Source organism: Grampus griseus (genome assembly GCF_964374135.1).
Source record: "Grampus griseus genome assembly, chromosome: 15".
Classification (NCBI taxonomy): domain Eukaryota; kingdom Metazoa; phylum Chordata; class Mammalia; order Artiodactyla; family Delphinidae; genus Grampus; species Grampus griseus.
In genome coordinates, this window is record NC_139009.1 from 82,890,256 (window position 1) to 82,912,845 (window position 22,590).

At 49.3% G+C, this 22,590-nt stretch overlaps 1 protein-coding gene across 2 annotated transcripts in view; it reads right to left on the minus strand.

Moving 5' to 3' along the window:
- The window catches only part of TBC1D8 (TBC1 domain family member 8), a 122,237-nt gene that overhangs the window by 11,906 nt on the left and 87,741 nt on the right, over positions 1-22,590 (minus strand). For both annotated transcript variants that reach the window (XM_082672028.1, XM_082672027.1), the window contains exons 6-17: positions 18,282-18,489; positions 16,768-16,962; positions 15,652-15,828; positions 14,192-14,342; positions 12,360-12,574; positions 11,399-11,516; positions 8,662-8,947; positions 7,761-7,890; positions 7,526-7,624; positions 6,882-6,950; positions 1,102-1,342; positions 178-243 (exon numbers count right to left, since the gene is read on the minus strand). In XM_082672028.1, the coding sequence (XP_082528154.1) occupies positions 178-243; positions 1,102-1,342; positions 6,882-6,950; positions 7,526-7,624; positions 7,761-7,890; positions 8,662-8,947; positions 11,399-11,516; positions 12,360-12,574; positions 14,192-14,342; positions 15,652-15,828; positions 16,768-16,962; positions 18,282-18,489 (1,955 nt within the window). The remainder of the gene's footprint in view (positions 1-177; positions 244-1,101; positions 1,343-6,881; positions 6,951-7,525; positions 7,625-7,760; positions 7,891-8,661; positions 8,948-11,398; positions 11,517-12,359; positions 12,575-14,191; positions 14,343-15,651; positions 15,829-16,767; positions 16,963-18,281; positions 18,490-22,590) is intronic.

A 22,590-nucleotide genomic window follows, 5' to 3' on the forward strand; every position in this document is an offset into this window, starting at 1 on the left:
CCCTGCCATAGGCCATACAATGTGGTACTCAAAATCTGTCATCAGCCACCCCGAACTAGAAACATCTGTTGCCTCAAGTCTAAATAAATTTAAAAAGACAAGAACCTCAAGGTCATGCACAAAGCTGATTTATGTCAAGGCAGAACAGAGCCTAACTTTTCTCTTGGAATTTCTTACCTGGAGGGATATGAAGCCTATATAACAGTTTAATTTTCTCATTCATTTCTCCATTATACATAATATCTGCAAAATCCAAAAAGAGAGAGAGAGACTGAGTACATGCAAATGGTTTAAGTACATGTGTCAGGACACAAAGTCACTGTAGAGAGAACGTAGTAAGGTCAGTGTCTGTTGACCTGACACTCCACCTACTGCTACCCAGACAGTGTGTACCTGAAAGGAAAATGTGAAGGGTAGTGACTGGTGACGGCTGAGCGGCAACATAACCTCAGAATTTTGTCTGGCCTCATACCTTCTGAAAGATTTTAATTTTAGCTGCAAGAGTTAGGAATGTGCGGGGGGGGGGGGGGGCGGGGAGGGAGAAATTAGGAGGCTAGGATTAACATATACACACTACTATGCATAAAATAGACAACCAACAAGGACCTACCGTAGAGGACAAGGAACTATACTCAATAGTGTGTAATAACCTATAAGGGAAAAGAATCTGAAAAAGAATATATATATATACACACAACACACACACATATGTATGTATAACTGAATCTCTGTGCTGTGCACCTGAAACTTACACGATATTGTAAATCAACTATACTTCAATTTTAAATTTATTTTTTTTAAAAAATGTGTCTCAGGACACATTCCTAACAAGACACCACCACACCCTGGGTGCCCAGGAGAACAAGGTCAACAACCATGTATGTTGAGAGCCTGGGCTGCCCTCCCACCACCCGCTTAGGAAACATAAAAGTGGTCACGAGAGGAGCCTGCAGAGGGACTTTTAAAATCCCCAAATCACGGCAGGCGACTCCCAAACCCATTTCACTGAGTGGATGTGCCTGCGTGACAGTCTACTTGTCTTGTGTTCACAGACTCACGTCCCAAATGAACTCACTGCAGGAAAGACCCCCAGAGTCATACCGAGACAGCTCACGAATGCTTTGAATTCGATCAGATGGTCCATGTTTTCATCCAGGAGCCTGAAAGTCCTTTCAGCGAGGATTTCTGTGTGGGCCCCGCAGGTCCACGGCGAGACGAGCTGAAACAGGCGTGCAAACTGCCGGGCGTCTATGCGGTACTGCTCCGCGTAGGGCCTGCTGGGGTCATGGCGCAGGGCCACGGGCCTGGGCTGCTCCCAGTAGCAGCTCATCATGTGTTCTCTCTAACAGGGGAGCGAGAGGGGTCTGTGAGGGGCGGCGGCCCCCATGGGAGGCCGCACACATAAAGGCCAAAGGCAACACAGCCTTCTCTCCTGACTTGCTTTGCCTCGTAAAATTCAGTATTGAATAAGCAACATTATAAAACAAACAAATGAAAAAATTAACTCACAATCTCACCACTCCAACCAGAAATGTAGTTACAGGTAACCCTGTAGTAACAAGCAAAAACTTTTTCCTTTTTATTAAGGTTTCTTTTTTCATTGCAGCAGAATATACATAACAAAATTTACCATTTTAACAATTTTTAAATGTACAGTTCAGCTGCCATAGTTTTGTTTTGTTTAATTTTGGCCACACTGCACAGCTTATGGGATCTTAGTTCCCCGACCAGGGAATTGAACCTGGACCCACAGCAGTGAGAGCGCAGAGTCCTAACCACTGGACCGCCAGGGAACTCCCCTGCCATAGTTTTAATTATTGAAATCATACAATTTTTATTCTGGTATTTTTTCTTAAATCATATTATTTGAAAGTCAGAAAGTACTAGACAAATCTATAGGATACAGAAGAAACTATTTACCCTGGTAACCTGTGAGGATGGAAAACGGGGGCAGGGACCCAGATGGAGAAGCAAGCTTTTTTATATGTTCTGAATTTTCAACCACATGAATATATGAACAATTCAAAAAAGTAAAAGTAAAAAAAGCAAAGGCAATTTGAAGTCTTGGGAATAGACTGAAAACTAAAGCAATCAAAACTGGCCCTGTCGCCTAGGACCAGGTTAGCCTCTTTAGAATGTTTCTTTTACACCTGTACTAAATCACCTCTTGGGACATCTCAACTCACTTGAAATAGTTCCCAATGACTGCAGGGTTCTTCACGATTTCAATGCCCTCTGCCCATAAGGATGGCACAGAAACAAGTACAGATGCTATAATATCCAAGTGCCTATCCTTGGATGGAAACCAAAATGCCATCTATAATTTTACTGCATATTCTCTGGAGCCATGTTCCTTAAATAGCCTTTGCAGAATCAGGAAAAGTATCGTAAGAATGTTCAAATGTGAAACAAAGGTCTGATAAATTCCCATTCCTCAAACCCAAGACACACTGTGAATTTGCGTGTATATCTGCCACCCTGTGATGCTAGAGGCCCTCAGAATCCTACCCAGAAGAAAACAGTTATAAAGGCCAAGGACTAGTACAACCAGTTTACACAGAATCCTACAGAAAAGTCAATATAAAAACAGGCAAAGGATATGAAGAGATGATACAAGAAAGTATATGATTAGCCAATAAACTTATGAAAGGGTACTCAACCTCACTAATGAGTAAACAAATGTTAAGTTAAAATGAAATGCAATTTTCTACACAACTAGTAAAATTTTAAAAGATCCATAATGTTAAATGCTGGGTGAGTGGGGAACATAGGAAATGAGCACCCTTAGGCATCATCAGTAGAACTGAAATTTGAAAAATCTAAAACGCTTTAGCAATAGTGACTAAAACTTGGTTTGTGCATCCCTAAGGAACCCATCCTACAGAAACGGCAGCACAGGTGTCCCAAGAAAGGCACAAGCATGCTTGATACAGCACTGTTTATAAAGCAGAAAAAACTGGAAATGAGATAAATGTCCCTCAGCAGGTGAATGGTTAATAAAGTATGGTTAAGCCCTACCATCAAATCCTGCAGCCATTAAAAAAGAACGAGAAAAGATCTGTACATACTGAATCTACAAAAATGTCACAGGCACTGTTTCAGGTCCTGAGTATTTCCAAAAGTAGTCAATGACATCAAGTGTGTATTATATTGTTCCCATCTTACTTGAAGAGAGAAGACTAATGAAGCTGTTTTCAATTTCAGAGGATAAGGGACAGACATCGCAAATCTAAATTTACGTAATTTAAAACATTGCTTTATAACCTAGACGGACCTCGAGGACATTACGGTAAGTGAAATAAGTCAGAGAAATACTATATGATCTCATATGTGGAATCTAAAAAAAAAAAAAAAAAAAAATAGCAACATGGGCTTCCCTGGTGGCACAGTGGTTAAGAATCCACCTGCCAATGCAGAGGACACGGGTTCGAGCCCTGGTCCGGGAAGAACTCACATGCTGCAGAGCAACTAAGCCTGTGCACCACAACTACTGAGCCTGTGCTCTAGAGCCCACGAGCCACAACTACTGAGCCGCGTGCCACAACTACTGAAGCCCACACGCCTAGAGCCCATGCTCCACAACAAGAGAAGCCACCGCAATGAGAAGCCTGCACACCGCAACGAAGAGTAGCTCCCATTCGCTGCAACTAGAGAAAGCCCGCGTGCAGCAACAAAGACCCAACGCAGCCAAAAATAAAATAAATTCAAACAAACAAACAAACCCAAAGTCATAGAAAAGGATCAGATTCGTGGTTACCAGAGGCTGGGGCTGGCCGTGGGTGCGGGTTATAGAACGGGGTGAAGGGGGTCAAAAGGTACAAATCTCCGGTTATAAGATAAATAAGTCCTGGGATGTATGTACAACACGACAACTATAGTTATCACTGCTGTACGGTATATTTGAAAGTTGCTAAGAGAGTAGATCCTAAAAGTTCTCGTCACAAGCAAAAAATCATTTTTGTTCTTTTTTTTGTATCTATAAACATATGACATGATGGATGTTAACTTACTGCGCATCATTTCGCAATACATGTAAGTCATTATGCTGTACACCTTAAACTTAGTGCTGTAGGTCAATTATACCTCAATAAAACTGAAAGAAAAGAAAGAACTGCATTAAGGCATAAAAGAAAGATTGCTTTCCATTCAGAATAAAAATAGATTTCATTACGTACACACTGTTCATCTTTAATAGGAAAGAGTACGTAAAGGAGACAGAGCAGGCTGTTCCTTGTTGACATAGAGAATGGTCACACCTGTACGTTCCAGGCTTCGGGAAGGAGGCAATGAAGTCAAGGAATGGACTCCTTAATAAGACCCTATCACACGTTTATACAACAATGTAAGGGTATCTCTATGTGGCCCTTTCCCTTGGGAAAACGAATTTCTGATTCAAGAGACAAGAGGTGCATGTAAAACCCAACTAGGGACCATTATACCTCACAGTACTTAAAGAAGCATTAAAATATAAGAGGCCAGATTATGAAAGCCAAGGGAATTCAGGGAAGGTCAGCAGCAAGGGGGGCAGTGGGAGCAGGGGAGGACAGCCTGAGGCGGGTTCCGTGGCGGTGAGGATGGCTCTGGGCACATAAAGGAGGTACCTCAGGCTGTATGACGGAATTAGACACCATGATGATGACGCTACTGTCCTGGAATTTCTTTTGGAAGTGCATTTTGAAATTGGTCTTGTATTTATAGTTGAAGTTTATATTCATAGTTAGTCCTACACAAATGAAAGGCCTGCAGAGCTAAAAAAAAAAAATACGAAAATAAATTTCACCCACATTGTTCACAGAAAAGATAGAAATAGGACACAGGAAATAGCTGTCTGTCTTCTTTAAATACTCCTTGTATGACAGATTAATGATACAGTTAGTACTTAATGAAACTTATTTTTATGATGAATTTAAGGCAGTCTCTTAAGTCATATAAATTCAAATGTGAGACGTCTTATTCTCTCAAATTGAGAAGTTAGCCCTAAATAAGTCAAAGACGTTTTATGCTAAACAACACGTTGGTTAACCTGCTTTTGTGTTTCTAGTACTCCCTGTTTTTCCTCCTTGAAAGTCAAAGAGAGGTGGCGGTGTGGGACACTAAGTCACCTCTGGTTTCGTATTTTCTCTTCATGCAACAGAGGAAACTATAAAACTTGAAACCCGGTGAGGTTTACAGGAGACGTAGCCTGAGGACTCATCACGCATCCTGCTGACTAGGCGTGAGGAGTGCCGGGAACCTACTAAGCCAGCCACCATGTCAGTGACCACAGGGAGATGTGACACGACAGCCACAGGAAGGGTCAGACAGTATCTGCGGCTCTGCTCAGGAGACCTAAGTGCTGCTTCGGATCATCTTGCGCACGCGGCCCTTTGAGTGCAGAAGTGCTGGCGGCTCAGAGGCCCCGCCAGGACAGCTCCGGTGGCCGACTCCTCCGGGCTGGCCTGCTTTCTGCGGCTGTCTTCTCCCCGCTTCACTGCCAGGCTGTAGGGAGTGGGTCCACTGTCTGCCTCTCTTCCCCATTTTTACTGACTTGTTTCGAGCAAGAGAAAAGGCACCTGAAAATGGTCTTTGCAGGGTGATTTAATTCAGCAAGTCTTCCACCTAAATATCCAAATAGTCGAAATACAGTTTAGCATGGTAAGTATTACCAACATGACAGGTTTCAAATGATTTAAAAATGAGTAAGACCATAGGGCAATGTGAAAAAGTGTTAATGACAGCATCAGGGGAAAACAGAACATAAAGTAGCAGGCAGACCAGCCACACAAACACAAGAATATGTACACACGTCATGTGGGTGAGGCTATGATTAAAAAGTATTTGAGGTGATACAGGGAATTGTATTCAATATCTTGTAAAAACCTATAATGAAGAAGAATATACGTATGGGACTTCCCTGGTGGTCCAGTGGCTAAGACTCCACGCTCCCCATGCAGGGGGCCCGGTTCGATCCCTGCTCAGGGAACTAGATCCCACGTGCATGCCGCAACTAAAGATCCCGCATGCATGCCGCAACTAAAGATCCCGCATGCGGCAACTAAAACATGAAAAAGATCCCGCATGCTGCAACGAAGACCCCGCACACGGCAACAACAAAGATCCTGCGTGCCACAACTAAGACCAGCCACAGCCAAACAAATATTTTTTAAAAAAAGAATATATATACGTATAACTGAATCACTGTGCTGTATACCAGAAGCTAACACAACATTGTGAATCAAGTATACTTCAATTTTAAAAAATAATAATAGAAAAAAGTATACGAGGTGATCATTTCAATAAGGGTCACTGTTGCATCCACTATTTTTTTTTGTATTTTTTTAAATAAATTTATTTATTTTTGGCTGCGTTGGGTCTTTGTTGCTGTGCGAGGGCTTTCTCTAGTCGCGGTGAGCGGGGGCTACTCTTCATTGTGGTGCGCAGGCTTCTCTTGTTGCGGAGCACGGGCTCTAGGCGCACGGGCTTCAGTAGTTGTGGCACGTGGGCTCAGTAGTTGTGGCTCACAGGCTTGGTTGCTCCGCAGCATGTGGGATCTTCCCGGACCAGGGATCAAACCCAGGTCCCCTGCACTGGCAGGCGGATTCTTAACCACTGCCCCACCAGGGAAGTCCCTGAATCCACTATTGACTGGGGACTCGGCCTAGGGCAGTGAAGGACGCGTCCCCAGCACTGAGGGCCTATCAGCCGAGCGCAACAGCATCCGTGCTCGGGCCCAGGAGGCACGGCCAAGCCAGAGCTGGCCGGGGGGCCGCTCCAGCCTCGCTGCCACCCAACAGGCACATGCCGACCCCTCCAGCCTCTGCACCCTCCCGCAGGCAGGCGATGACATCAGCTGGGGCCTGGCTCAGGGCCTGTCACTCCCTCATCCTCCCAGATTTTCCTACCTTGAATAAATCGTAGAGTTCCTCTAGGTCTTCTGGAAGGACTGAGACTTCGGGGATAACGACTCGCAGCTTGAGGAAAGAACAAACGGTCATGGAGTGAACTCTGCCTGCCCCTGGGAGGACCAGAGGCCGAGAGGGCACGTCCCGCTGGGGTGGACGCCAGGCGCCCAGCTCCTCCCGGGACAGAGTCTGTTCCCATCACAGAGATCACTTTATGGCAGCTCTCTCAGGGCTTTTTATCCTCAACTTTTCTGATTCACACGTCTGTGACTCAGGACAAGCATTTTAAGTCCTAATGGGAGTAAACAGTAGCAAGGCTACAGCTTGGGCAGGAAGTTCCTCCTGCACAGCCATCAACACTGCAGGCCCTCGGTGCCGGGCATGCTCTATACTGCCCCTCATTTAAGCCCACACGGGGGTTAGTATTATCCTCATTTTACAATCGGGGAGACCGAGGCTCACAGTAGTTAGTTTGCTCACCATCTGTCTGACTCTCAAACTAAACCCACGCTCTTTCTCCACCAGCTCACCCTGTCAGGTTGTTAATTCAATGCAAAAAAAAAAAAGCTGGCTTTCTCCTGTTAGGAGACCAGCAGGGCACCCAGCCCAGGTCAGCACCTGGCCGCCAGGAGGCCTCTACTCACCACATTCTGCTTTGTGGTGTCTTCGTGGCCCTGCAGGACCCGGATCCTGTGCTTGCAGCGCATGTGCTCGATCTGAGCCACAGACTGGTCTCCGAATTTCTGCAGGGAAGGAAGGGTTCACTCACTCACAGGATCCCTTATGCGTCCGTACAGGAAACAGAAGTAGCCTGGAAAACCTCCCTGGAAGTCCATCTCCCAAGAGAGCTGGGCTGGGGCAGGGATGGGGCCCAGGTACCTCGTAGGAGTCCCGGATCAGGTCGGCAATGTCGGTCATGGGACAGGGCTCCTGGTCATCCGAGAAAAAGGCATGGTGGCTGCCTAGCGGGGCTCCAGGGCTATCCTCGTTCTTGATGTGATCCAGAAACCTGGGCACACCATCCACCGGAAAAGCACAGGTTTACCCTCCCCTGGGCACCATGCGACACCTGCCTTCACAGGGGCCCCTGGACACGTGGCAGCAACTGTCAAACCAGCTCGTCTGCCTCCAAACGGAGGGAGGAGTGCCAGGCAGCAACTGCTACACTCATTTTAGAGAAAACGAGAGACGTGCGTGAAGCCAGACTTGTGGACCTGGGCGCTACGGGAAGGTTTCCCGGGGTCTGTGACTCTCCAGTGACATAAATACAAAATCCTGTGCATACTGCAATTTTAAGCTTCCACAGTATTCTGAAAAGGAGCTTTTCATTTGTCATCCAACTTGCCCTCAGCTCCAAGGGACCCGGGTTCCCGTCCTCAGCTTCGCGGGACTTTGCCTCCCCTACAACGCACCATCCCCTATGCACAAAATGTCCAAATCCTCCAGCTGGCGGCCTGAGGCCCACGTTTTCCCATGTCCGCCTGCCCGCCCCCGTTCAAGGCCACCATGAGTCCCTCTCGACTAAGGACACTTGAACCTGCTCAGAGAAAGGCACCGATACCCTCGCCCCTCCTGCCTCTCACTTGGCGGACAGGAGCGAGGGAAGGCAGACTCCTCACCGCACACGGGTGACGGGGCTGCCTGATGGCCTGGCCCTGGGGGCACATGGGGTGACAAGTGGTAGAGTGGAAGAACTCCCACAGCTACAGCCCGGCTGCCTGGACCTGCCGCCTGGCTCCTGGAGTCCCGCTGCTGCCCCTCCACCCCAGGCGGTCCCCACCTGCTGAGGACCATCAAGGCCTGGCTGTCGTCCTTGCTGCTGCACAGGTCCTCGGCGTTGGCCTCCAGCACGGCCAGCCCCAGCTGGAAGATGGCCTTGATGCCATCGTAGAAGAAGCAGTCGACCACGTTCACCGCGCTCTCCAGGGGCATGATGCTGAGGAACAGCGTCAGGAACCAGGAGAGGGAGATGGACGCCAGGGCCGAGAGGTCGTGCATGTGCTCCGCCAGCTCAGGGAGCTGCTCCTTGATGAGCTCCTCGAAGACCGACTGGTCCACCTGGGCCCCTGGGAAAGGAGGCCACAGAGATGGGGGAGAGAGTCACTCCCTCCAAAGTCAGCCCCAAATTAAAACGACTCTGAGATACGCACAACGATGAAACGGGACTGGAGGCCAGAAAAGGACTTACACTTAGTTAGTTCACTGGTTTTTGATGTTTTGACCAAGGTAATTCTATGGGGAAAGGACAGTATTTTCAAAAAATAGTTGTGAATTGGGACTTCCCTAGCGGTCCAGTGGTTAGGACTCGGCGCTTTCACTGCTGTGGGCCCGGGTCCAAACCCTGGTCAGGGAACTCAGATCCTGCAAGCCACACAGCATGGACAAAAAAAAAAAAAAAAAAAAAGTGCCGAATCCAGTGGATATCTGCATGGCGTGGGGAAGACAGGAAAAAGGCAAAATTTCTTAGGACACAAAAGCATTAACCATAGAAAAAAATTACAAATTGGACTTCACCAAGATTAACGACTGGTGTTCTTCAAAAGAGACCATTAATGAAATGAAAATGCAAACTTCAAACTTGGAGAAAATATTTGCGATACATATACCTGACAGAGGTTTCATAATCACAATAAAGAACTGATGCAACTTAGTTGTAAGAAATCAATGACCAAATCTTTTTCTAAAAAGAGGTAAAATTTGGACACTTCAAAAGTGATGATAAATAAATGGCCAGTAGGCACAGAAAAACACGTTCAACGTCATTAACAATTATCAGAGAAATGCAAATTAAAACCATCAGGACATTCCGTTTCTTACCCACTAGGATGGCTAAAATTAAAAAGACAATTCCAAGTGCTAACAGGGATGCAGAGCAACTGGAACTCTCACACATTGCTGGTGTGAGATAATATGAAGGCATTTCATCCACTTTGGAAAACTGACAGTTTCTTATAAAGTTAAGCATTCATCTAACTATGACCCAGGAATTCTACTCCTGGGTAAAGACAAAGAAAACTGACAATATACATTCCAAAAAGACTCATACATGAATGTTCATTGCAACTCTACTTATAATAGAAGAAACTGGAAACTCAAATGTCTATCAACAGGTGACTGGATGAACAAATCATGGTACGAATGTACAGTGAAATACTACTCAGCAGTGAAAAGGAACTGCTGACGCGCCAACAACGTCGTGTTATGCGAAGGAAGCCAGAACATTCTCTATTATTATGTTTATTCCAAGTTCAAAAATAGGCCAAGTTCATCTGTGGTGACAGAAGTCAGTACCAAGCGTCGCATGTGGCAGGGAAGAGGCAGAAGGGAACTTTGTGGATTATGGAAATGTTCCAAATGTTCTACCCTGTATTGTGGTGGTGGTCACATTATCATGGAGGGTCTACTGATCACTGTTGAGTACCATCTGCCCCATAGCAACACTCCTCACCTAATGAGAGCTTGGACAACATGCTTCCCAATGACTGCGAGGTTCTGGTTACTCCTTGCTGCTCTGTACAACATTAAATACCTCGCGTGATATGAGGTGAAAAGGGAAGGAAACCAATTAACCACTCAGGCACAGGAGGGGGCAGAGGAAGACAGTCAGAGGTCACCAAAAGGCCACCTCCTTCCCAGCCAAGCCCCACCCCACCTTCCTCCGAGTGGTCATCACACTCCTTTGGTCCTTAGACTTCAGCCTTCAAGCATCTTCTTCCTGCCTTGTCCCTACATCCACTCCTTTGCCAAATTCCATCTCGAATTGGTTCTTTTGTTTCTGTTCCCATGGCTGCCGCCCTAATTTTAGGCCATCTCCATCTCTCATTCTGGATTACTAAAAAGTGTCCCTAAGAGTATCACCAGGCCAGAGCAATTTTCATGTCCTTTTCCCCACAAGGAGGTTGCTGGACCACAGAGAGGATGCAAATTCCAATCTCAAGTTTACAAAGGACAGCGGCTCAAGTGCTTGAGCACTGATGGGTCAAACACAGGTTTGCCCAGAGCCCAGGCAGCCATAAATGTGCTTTCTTACAATCAAGCTGTAAGCGAGGCATTTTCCTCCTCTGCCCTTCACGTCGGCCCTCAAGGGTCTCCAGTATTGCTCTACTCCCCTCCTCTCCTGTCTGTACAAGCTCCCTGGGTACCAGGAGCAGACCCCCTCCCTTTCCAGGCCTCAGCATCAGTGAAAAATCTCTTTGGTTTTCACTTTTTGATTTGCTTTTTGTGCCTAGGTTTTTCTTTCCTGAAGTTCAGCTATCCACATAACTCGTTTGTTCTTTATCCAAAACCTGTAAGAGTTTGTGGCAAGAGAGCAATCAGGTTGCCACATTCCACTCTTTTGCCAAAACTGTGCAGAGAATTACACTAGTTAGTTTTGCAAATTCAAGAGTCAAAACGGTGTTTGTGCAGAGACTAGCTGAGTGGCACAGGGGACTTTATAACCAGGACTGGTGATCAACATCTCTGCCCTGGCTCGGTCACTACCCGCGGGTACAGAGGGGGAGGAAGGAGGCAGTTACCAATGACTCGATGGTTGAAGTAGTCGGGCAGCATCCGCTCACACACAGCAACCAGCAACCAGAAGGCTTCCTCCTCCTCGGCGTATAGCAGCAGAAGGGAGGTCAGGATGTTCATGGACTGCTCAGGGGGTTCGCAGGGGAGGGGACAGTTACTGACGAGGCCACACAGTGCCACAGAGACATTCAATAACACACAAGCCCAAGTGATCCGCAGAAGTCAAGACTGCATGATGAGAGACCCAGCGTTCCCACCCACAGCGACACCAAGCTGGAACGACCACGGTGTCACCGTGGCCTCACAAGACACACCGGGCTGAGCGATCAGCCACCGCCCCATCCCTGAGCCCACGGTGTGATGCTGGATTGGGCTGTGGAGCACGCCTCAGGCTCAGATCCCACCCAGCTGTCTCTGTGTCTACGTTCGGACGAGACACACACACACACACACACACACTAATTTCGCTTATGCACAGGAGACAAAGTCTAAAATCCTCTGTTTTTAAGGGTCAGTAGCTTCTCTCACCCAGCCTCGTGCCGGGGTTTTATTTTGTGCTTGCTTACCACTCGGAGGGTGTCTTGCCTCCACTCGTGCATCCTGGAGGAAGGCGATCCACCCCAAACAGCTTTTTCCTCCCCAAATAGCATTTAAAAAAGAATCCCTACGACTTCTGTACGCTCTGGAGGGAGAAAGCTCCCACGGCAGCTTCATGGATACCGTCCTGCAGTGGAGGCCCGGAGACCGTGAAGACTGCACGGCCTCCCGTGGACAGAGGCCCAGCCTGTGCAACGCTCTCCCCGGGCACTGGGTAACGTTGCTCCTTCTGCATCATCAGCCTGACTACACGAGGTTGATTCCCTCCACACGACAGTCCTCGGTACAGACGGCTGAAACACAGACCCGAGGCCTGGGTGGTAGCCCAGGATGGGGGCTGTGACCTCCACCCCGCAGCGCACAGCTCACCTGGCAGTACCCGATTCTGGGGTTCCGGTGGGCATAAGCCGTCAGGACTCTCCTCAAAGCAGCGATCCCCGTTTCGTTTTGGAAGGCGGGGTGCTCCGGTAAGGAGCGATGCAGGTCCCGTTCTATCTCCTCTGTCACCAGGCAACACTTTCCCATGGACTCCTCCACCAGGTTGCCATAGTAACCGGGATGCGAGGCGAGGTCAGTGACGGCATCTGATGATTTAAAAGTAACGTTTCAAGGGCGACTGATTACCAGGAGAGAGTCCACATGGGGAGGGGCTTGTCCGGTCAGAGGACCTCAGTGGGGTCCTGCGACCTGAGGGACATAAAAAATAGTTTGAGACCACACACAACCAAAAGGAACTTCAGTTCTGCTAAGAAGAAAAGAGAAAAAAAGAAATAACATGGCTTTGCTAAGAATAACCTTATAGAGAGGGGGGAAGAGCTCACACTAGAAATAGCTTTATTACTATGCTTTTAATAAGTTGTATTCCCTGGTAACAAAAGAGAGAGAGAGAGAGAGAGAGAGAGAGAGAGAGAGAGAGAGGAGAGAGAGAGGAGAGAGAGAGAGAGAGAGAGAGAGAGAGAGAGAGAGAGAGAGGGAGTGTGTGTGTGTGTGTGTACTTTAGGTGGTGGGATTTTGAGCCGCGTCACTTTCTTTGCTTGCTGCTCCATGTGAATATGGACTGTTTTTATTAAACACAAAAATACTGGGAGGATGCTTTCTGTAAGTCCCCTGTATTTTATTAAATACAAAAATACCCTCCTCTGACAGAGGAAGGGTTTCATGGGCATGCTGTTGGTGGGCAGTGGGAGAGACAGGCCGGGAGGCAGCGGGGAGACTCGGCCTGTGGAACAAGGTGAGCGCTGGGAGGAGAGGGACCAGTAGACACCCGCTCAGCAGCCCCAGCGCCCAGGAGCCAGCCAGCATCGGGTCTGGGTCTGGGCCTCTCGGGTAGCAGAGGAGAGGGGCTGGGCGACTTCGGGGAGAGACGGGGAAGAGGGAGGAGAGAGGTGACCAAGGAGGAGGCCGACTGAGGGAGGAACAGGGACAGGGCGCGGGGAGGACGGGTCCCCAGGCCTAGCCTCCGGGAGAGCACAGCAGGGTCCCCGGGGCAGGCGGAGCCCTGGCCACCCCACCCCTAGCACCCCGAAAGGGTCAGCAGTCACACTGTCCTGGACCACAGGGCCTTCTCTTCCTGCTGGCAGGGCCCCAGCCGCTCCACCGCACGGCACCAAACGGCTGACAGAGAAATGCCTGCTCGGAACGCCTCTGGGGACCGCGGCCCGTCTCAGCTCCTCCATCAGCGAGTGTCCTGATGAGAGATGCCCAAGAGCAGCAGCAGGAGAGTCCCCGGTCCAGCGGTGCAGCAGGAGGACGCAGGCGGGAGAGAAAACCCTGCGGCTCTGCCTCGCGGGGACGCTGTGTGCCCCCCACAGAGGAGCGAGCAAGAGGAAGCGCGCAAGAGGAAGCGCGCACTGAGGGATTCGCTACAACACACGCAACTCAACACCTTCTGAAGATGTTTTCGTTTCCTCTACTTCAGGACTCACGTCCTAGAAAGACGCTGCACGTCAAGGGCGTCCTGAACAGAATTCTGGGGACAACGAAGAGACTCATGGTCATTTCTAAAGGAGACGCGATCCCTTGGCCAGACCCTGCACTGACCCAGGACATCACAGCCAACGTGAGAAGGTCCTGAGGTCCCCGGTCGGACACGTCACAGGCAGAGGGGACCCCTCTGCACACACACACTGCCCAGGTCGGGGCCTTTGTCCCGTGTCCGCTCCAGAAATAAAAGTTGGCCTGGAGACCCCAGAAACGCTCACCAGAGAAAAGGAGCCAGAGTTTGCCACGTAACGACTCGGGGATCCCCATGGCCACCAGCTTCCGGATCTTCTCCGTACGGAACATGCACACGGTCCTGCCGTACTCTACGAAGTGGTCGTTCCACAGTCTCATCTTGATCTGTTCTCTGGGCTGCAAGTGGAAACATGCTGCATGTACAAAGAAGGTCGTCTGCACCCTCCACAGCCCGTCACAGGGAGAGGCTCCTTCTGCTGACGGAGGGAACAACGGTGACAGGCAATTCGCTCAGCAGATACTTCTGAACCTCCACCAGGCACAGGGCATGTAAAGGGCACCAGCCCTTCAGGGGTTCAGGGCCCAGTGGGAGCACTGACACAAATATTGATAAAACACCCAGAGCAGATGGGAGGGTGGGGTAGGGCTGGGTGGGGAAGCCTCTCCGGATACTGACACCAAGCCAGCTGCCGAGACAGGTCAGCTCAGAGGGCAAAGCGGAGCAAGGGGCTCTCGTGATTTCCCTGGAACTTCCTGACAGCCAGGGGAAAAACCGCCAACCCGAAAAACTTACATTGTTCTCACTAGCAGAGATGAAAACGACACGATGTCTCTAGGTGACTGAATATCCTTTAAAATTATGGATTTTTAAAATCCTTTAGAATTCCTAGCTGGTAGGAATTTCTAGTGCCTTTTAGACAAGATGTTTACATATGCTTTTAATTATCTGTATTCTCTAGTAATAGTTTACAGAATACTGACGTTACATACACTCACTATTCTTACGTGTTTCATCGAGCATTCATTGAGCATCTCTGTAAAGTACATCAGAAGGCTCAGTTCTGAATGAATAAAGTTAACGATCTATGATACACGAGCCATTAAGCGGCCAAGGGGCAGCAATCGTGTTCACGGCCACCCTGGTACTCATGGTCCCGACACAGCACCCCTCGTGCCAGAGCATCATCTCAGAGCATGATTTCTAGTCTATTTACCATACAGGCATTGCCCTCAGTCTCTCCCTACAGAGGAGAAAATTATATAAATGTGGCAAAAGTATTTTTGGTTCAGTAAAACTAGAAGACAGCCAGGGTACAAAAAAGAAACGCTGTACCAGAGAGCCACACAGACACCACCGGGTAAAAGGAGACAGACTTGTTCTGCACCCGGAAACCCCACAAGGGACGGCATGCACGGACGCCACCTGAGGGGCAGGTGGGGAGAGCCATGGCCCTCGGACGTCCCACCACATCCTTCACCCACCGGGACGCACTCTCAGGCCACTAGCACCACTGACCACTTCCCCTCCTTGCCAATGAGGAAAAGAGGGAGGCAAAGAGGGAAGCAAAGAGGGCGCATCACGTGTCCCCAGGTTGCCCGGTAACCTGTGCCACGCCAGGCCCACCCTCCAGGGCCCGCGGGAAGCCACGCCCCTGACACCTCCGCCTGCGCCCAGTGGTGGCGAGAGCGGCGCCTCATCACCCACCAGTCTCGAGTCGGGGCTCTGGCTGCCCGACCGCCGGAAGCCGGCGACCAGGGCCTCGGGGTGCAGCTGCGGGCTCATCTCTTTCTCCCTTTCCTCGCTGTTTTGAGAAGACACCATCTCAATACGCCCAAACCTGTGGTCACCGCACATGCTTGTTGAATGAAACACAGACGAAGTCTGCATGGGGAGAAAAAAAAAAAAAAAATGAGAGAGAAGTCACTGCCTTCATTATAAGACAGTCTTTGTTTTGCCTTTGGATGCAGGAGCCTATTAACAAACTTAAACACGCCTCTCTGTTTAGGACTTCCAGGAAAAACAGACTAACACTAGAACCAAGAGATCTGATCCTCCGCAAGGTACGTGGTCCACACGGCGCCTTCCCGGCGAGGCTGCTCACGGCACACAGGGCACAGCCCCAGTGGGGCTGGGGAAGCACCATCGCGCCCTCAGCTTCCAGAACTGAGGATGGCCATCTCGAGAAGACTGCTCTCAGGTACTGAGAGACGTTCCCTCCCTTCCTCCTGTCACTACTTGGATGAAAAGAGGTCCAGAAAGAAGGGGGACGGGTGTGAAAGAATTCGGGACTGGGTCCCAGCGGATCCGGGTCTATATTTGCAGCTGTCCCATCTTAACGACAATGCAACATCTCTTTCGGCAAAACTTATATCCGCCCCCAAATAACATCATCCCCTCCAACCTCGGGGGGATGGCGGGGGCACTGACCTCTCTAACCAGTAAAGAGGGTGTCCACTCACCTGTGGGTTGATTCCCCACCAAACCCTCCAACCTCTGAGGGGGTGGCCTGTCGATCCCTCTGACACATGGGTATACCCCATCTATCCCTGTATCCTGTCAGGGGGGCATGCTCTGGGCATCCTCCAACCTGTGGGTGAGTCCCCATCCACCCTCCAGCCCTGCCACACCCACTCAGGACACCAGCGCCGTCAGAGATGATACCACACTGCCTGCTCCACGGACCCAATCATTGCTTAAATTTCTCTGGTACCCAGGTGGATCATCGTTACCTGCACACCCCTTTGGAGACCCCTGGCCTCGAGGTGCTGAAAAAAAAGGGATTTTCAATTTACGGGATCCCACAGTTTCCAAGGATCATACCAGGTCCTCATCCCGCGTCGTGTCATAGTGCACGGGGTGGTCGGCGTGCACCTGCTTCAGCCTCGCCAGCAGACTCTCCACCAGGCTGTCGCGATCCGTGAGCTCGATGAACTGGAAGGCCATCTTGCTCCTGACGCTGACGATGATGGGGTTCGGCAGCAGGCTCGTGTCCTCCATTTTCTCAATGCTCACGACCTGTTACAAACAGTCACGCGCACAGAGGCACGGCAAGAGAGAAGACGGGCAGGCGTTTAATTGCACATTCGGGAAACATCCCGAGAGAAGGCAAAACCCGGTAACTGCGATAAGGAACCGGTACGAAGTCAGAAAGTATGGAATGCGGCATATGCACCACGGCACGAAGTGGGAGTGGCTCCAGTGCCCCTGGCTGGATGAGCCAAAACGTGGGCTCTGCCTCCAATGGAATGTTATTCAGCCTTAAAAGGGATGGATATTCTCGCAGGTGCTACAGTCTGGATTCACCTTGAGGACGTTATGCTAAGTGACATAAGCCAATCACAAAAGGGCAAATACTGTAGGATTTCACTGATATGAGGGGCCTAAAGGAGTCAGATTCATAGAGACAGAAAGCAGAGCGGTGGGTCCCCAGGGCTGGGGGAGGGGAACAGGAAGCTACTGTTTAATGGGGATAGTGTTTCAGTTTGGAAAGATGAAAAAATTCTCGTGATGGTTGCACAACAGTGTGAATGTACCTGGTACCAGTGAACTCTAACAGTTAAAAATGGTTAAAATGGTAAATGTTATGTATACGCGACCACAGTTAAAAAAAAACTACATAAGGCAATCCAGGATTTCTTGCTCCACTCATAAGTAGGAATATTTGTAAAATGAAGACACCTGCTGCAGAAAAATGGAGGTCAATCACATGAATGAAAAAATTGAGTTTTTCTGAACAGTACTTAGTTCCTATGTTATAATAGCAAGAATCTGGAAGTCTTGACATGTGACAGAGCCGTGGGTCCTGTCACAGCCGACATGCCCTGAAACCACAGGACTGAGCTCATCAGCTGTGGAAGCAGACTCCATTTCCAAGAACAGAACTGTAGAATTTTACAGTTGAAAGGAAGCATGTTTCTAAATTTTTACCTAAAGTTCCAGGAGGGTATAAAAACCAAGCAATTTGACATTTATTTTCAAAAGATGATGCTTTTTGTAAGTCCCCTTTTTTTTCTTTTCCCTTTTGTGGGTGAAAGGGAAGGATTCATCCCTAAGGGCTGCTGGAAAAGCTTTCATTGCTAAGCAGGTACTTTATAATAACAGCTTTATCGATAATGCGGAGGCCAGGGTGCCCTGTTCTCACCATTCAGGTCTATGCAAATTTCAGGTTGCCAGGCAACAACAGAACAAGCAAAGGCCCCTGGTCAATTCAGGCCATGCATCTCTCCAGCCCCGCCCATCCTCGGTGGCAGAGCCTTGCAGCGTGAGCAGCCATCCCCGCCAACGCCCCGTCTCACGGCAACCATGGCTCCCCGACAGGAGGAAGACAGGTCTACCTCTCGGAACGGGAGGATAACTTTGCAGCAGCCAGCTTCCTTGCTGGCAAAGCAGATGTAACTGTCGGAGGCGAACATCCGCCCGGCCGTGTGACAGCGGCTGAACGGGGTCCAGAGGGAGCAGTCCAGGACGGCGTGCAGCTTCTCCCGCCTCGGCAGCCTGAAGAAGGCCCGGAAGAACTCGTTCTGTGCCCTGGCTTCCAGGTCCCTGGCGAAGGAGGGAGGGGAGAGAGAGAGGCAGGAACAGTGACTGAACGTACTAGATTGTGGAGGAAAACACGCTTAACCCCTCGGCACACCCGACATAGAAGGGGATGCAGAAAGGTCCTCCCCAGGGCACCCCCCCATACCCTGAATCTTGGCTCTCAAACCCAATCAAGCAACAAGGAAGCCAAATCACAACATTTAAAAATACCAGTGAATTTATGTCATAACCCAGAATTTCAGGAGGAAAAATTCCAAAGAACAGAAGTAAAAACTTGTCTTTGCCACATGAAATAAGCGTTCTAGGTTGATCTGATAGAATTAGACTTTGCTCAGAGTCAAAATATGACCTTGTAGCTTCCTTATTAACTGTGCACCCCTGGATGACACTTGGTGTCTCATCCTGACATCTGTAAAATGGAAATAACACCTAAACTTTCTGCTTCAGGGGATCCCTGTGAATATATATATATATATATATTTTTTTTTTTTTTGTGGTACGCGGGCCTCGCAATGCCATGGCCTCTCCTGCTATGGAGCACAGGCTCCGGACGCGCAGGCTCAGCGGCCATGGCTCACGGGCCCCGCCGCTCCGCGGCACGTGGGATCCTCCCAGACCGGGGCACGAACCCGCGTCCCCTGCATCGGCAGGCAGACTCAACCACTGCGCCACCAGGGCAGCCCTCCCTGTGAATATAAAATGATGTCCACAGTATTGTGAAAGAGAAAAAGCAGGTTAGAAATAGCATCTACGGTATGATCCCATTTACATAAATTCTAGAAAATTTGCAGAAAGTGACATGTAGAAAGACTTTCCCTAAAATGTTAACAGTGGCTATCTCCGCGTAGTGGGATTTCTGGTTTCCATTCTGATTCTGCTTAAATTTTCCACCTGACCACATATTAGCTTAAAAAAAAAATTAAGGTATTTTCTTCTAGGAAAAGAACAAATCTTCAAATGTTGCGTAAATGCAAGATATTGAACTCCACACCCTGGACTCCGCACGGAGGCCCAAGTGATTTTTTAGACACAATCTGGTTGTGGAGCCCCTGAGATGGGACCTCACCTCCTTCCCACACAGATGCCTATTCCGCCCTAGCTCTCATTTCCAACCCAGACCTCATTTCAGACCCTCGCGCAAGTGTCTTCCCAGGAGACATCATACAGAGATGCGGCAGTCCAGGGAATTTACTCTCCAAGGCTCACAAAGAGAAGATACGCACACGTCCAGAAAGCCCTCTGGGCGTAGAGAGAAATGATACAAATTCCACAGATCGAGGTGGCCCCAGTCACAGTGCTCCGAAACTGCAGCTCCTTAAATACCTGCTACAACGCAGATGGCTGTTTCCAAGGGGGCCTGAGAGGTGATGGATGAGTTAAAGAACTTGACTGTGATAATTATTTCACAGTGTATGCAAGTATCAAATCTTCGTGTTTCTAACTTAAATATATGCATTTTGATTTGCAACTTAGAGCTCAATAAAGCAGGAAGAAAAAGAAAAAACTTCACAACTTCTGACTCAATCTATAAATAGCTTAAGAAAAAACCCCTATCTTTTAGCTTAAAAAAAAACTTCTATATGAAAAACTGGAAGATAATCTTTGTGAATTGGTTTACACAAATGCTTCCCAGTAGAACCTGAAACACAAACAAAAAAATTCAAAATTGAATTGCATCAAAAATTAAATTTCTGGGCTTCACTGGTGGCGCAGTGGTTGAGAGTCCGCCTGCTGATGCATGGGACGCGGGTTCATGCCCCGGTCCGGGAGGATCCCACATGCCGCAGAGCGGCTGGGCCCGTGAGCCATGGCCGCTGAGCCTGTGCGTCCGGAGCCTGTGCTCCGCAACGGGAGAGGCCACAACAGTGAGAGGCCCGCATACTGCAAAAAAAAAAAAAAAAAAAAACACTATTGTCAAAAGACATATCTGGAAAAAGGACTTGTATCTAGAATATATCAAGATCTTTTACGATTCAATAGAAAGTGGGCAAACAATTCAGTTTTTTTTTAAATGGACAGAAGACGTGAACAGATATGACACCCCAAAAAAAGAGATACAACAAATAAGCAAATGTGTTCAATACCATTAAGAAAAAAGAGGAGGAGGGGGTGGCCTGAGCATCTTCCAGAGAGGAGCTGGGAGAACACAGGAAACTGCCGTGGTTGCCCTAGAAGTTCGCGCTCTGGGAGAATGGGAGGCAAGGCCCCTCCAGGTGAGCCCCGACCCCTGAGAGCAGACCTACGTCCAGCACGTTTGACTGGAGAACTTACATCTTTGTCCTCAGAGTATATGCGGCTCCGGTGGAAGCGAGGCCAGTGCTCTCACCCGCACACGTCTGACACATGTGGCTGCACCACTGCCAAACCCAGCCGCTGGCTCTTCCTTCTGGAAGCACATCCCCGCCTCCTGGGGAGACGGCTGGAGCCGAGGTGAGAACAGGGCAAGGAACACGGGTCACAGCAGCTTGGGCGGAGCTACAGGGAGGGTCGGGGGACTTACATGTATATTTACATCGTGCCCAAGCCTTCAGACTAAGACTAAGGTGTTCAGTTATCTGAGGCGGATTAAAAACAATCTTTTCTGTTCAGTGCACCTGCTGCGCCAGCCGTCAGCTCGGTTCAGCCCCCTTCTCTGCGGCCTCGGCGCAGCTACGCGCGGTGTCTGTCCTCCTTTCAGGGCTGTTCTCCCTGCCCTGTAGAGGTCTGTCTCTCCCACACTCCGTAGCCAGAGCCCAGTGACCTCAAGTTACCAAAAGGAAAGCAGCAGCGGGGTGGGGGGGGGGGACGACGACTTTCCTAAATTATCTTCCTTCCTCCCTACTAGAAAGCTCTCTTCCAATCCCGCCTTGAAATATGAGTTATACGTGATATTTAACGTTCTAACGTAGCTGAGATGACAACACGACACCTTGAGAGATGGGGGACCCACAAGCCCCTGGGGAAGCCCGCATCCCTCCAGCCTTGAGGGCCCTTTCCCAGCGGGTGGTCATTTTGACGCTAAATATATCATGTCCTCTTTCTGAACAGCATAGAAACAAAGCCCACTGGTCACAACTGGCCCTTCGGACCTTCCAACGCTCAGTAAATATCTCCACTGTTCCTCCATACAGACCACCAGACGCGGGTCATGACCTTACCCTCAGAAAGTGGCAGCCAATCCCAGGCTTGTGGCCCCGGCGGAAGCGCCCTGCGATGATGGAGTGAGCCAAGCCATCAGCCCCAGAGACACGGCCCGCCCACGGTGCTCACCGCTGGGGCGGTGGGCACAGGCCACAGAACAGCAGGGGAAGGGGCCACGAATCATCCAACCTGGATACATGCTGTTTTAGGAACCAGCAACCACGTGGGTTGACCAGAATACAGAGCAGTGGACACCAAGTTTGCTGTCGAAGATGAAACTAACGTGCAATCAGACATGACAACTATGCAGAAAATTCTAGGCTACACGCACACATTTTAAAAATTCAGGGCACTTCCCTGGTGGCGCAGCAGTTAAGACTCTGCACTCCCAATGCAGGCAGCCGGGTTCAATCCCTGGTCTGGGAACTAGATCCCACACGCGTGCCGCAATTAAGAGTTCGCATGCCACAACTAAGGAGCCCATGTGCCGCAACTAGGAAGCCGGCCTGTCACAACTAAGACCCGATGCAACCAAATAAATAAATAAATAGATTTTCTTTTTTAAATTTCAGGTTCCAGTCCTAAGACCTCAGACCCGAGAAATTAAGCAGTAGGTAGTTCTTTTGTTTCTCTGCATAACTTAGAATGAGATTTTTCTTTCCTGGATTAGGTAAAGATGGATCAGAAACAGGTGTGGCTCTCTCTCTCCCCCCTCATAACCTCTTCTGGGAGAAGAATTGTGTCAGGCCTCACACCAACTCTCACTCCCTCACATCATTTATCCCACAAAGACAAACCTATGTGAGTCTGCAGACCTACAGCTGCTTCAAGGCCCCATGCTTCCCCAAACTCAGGCTAAGAGACGGGCTGGGGAGGCGTGCAAGGACATCCCATCCCTGGAGCCGCCTCCTGCCTTTCTGGAACACTCAGGGCTCTGCAGCCAGGCTGCCTCATGAAGAAACACAGAGACTGCAGAGGCTCTCA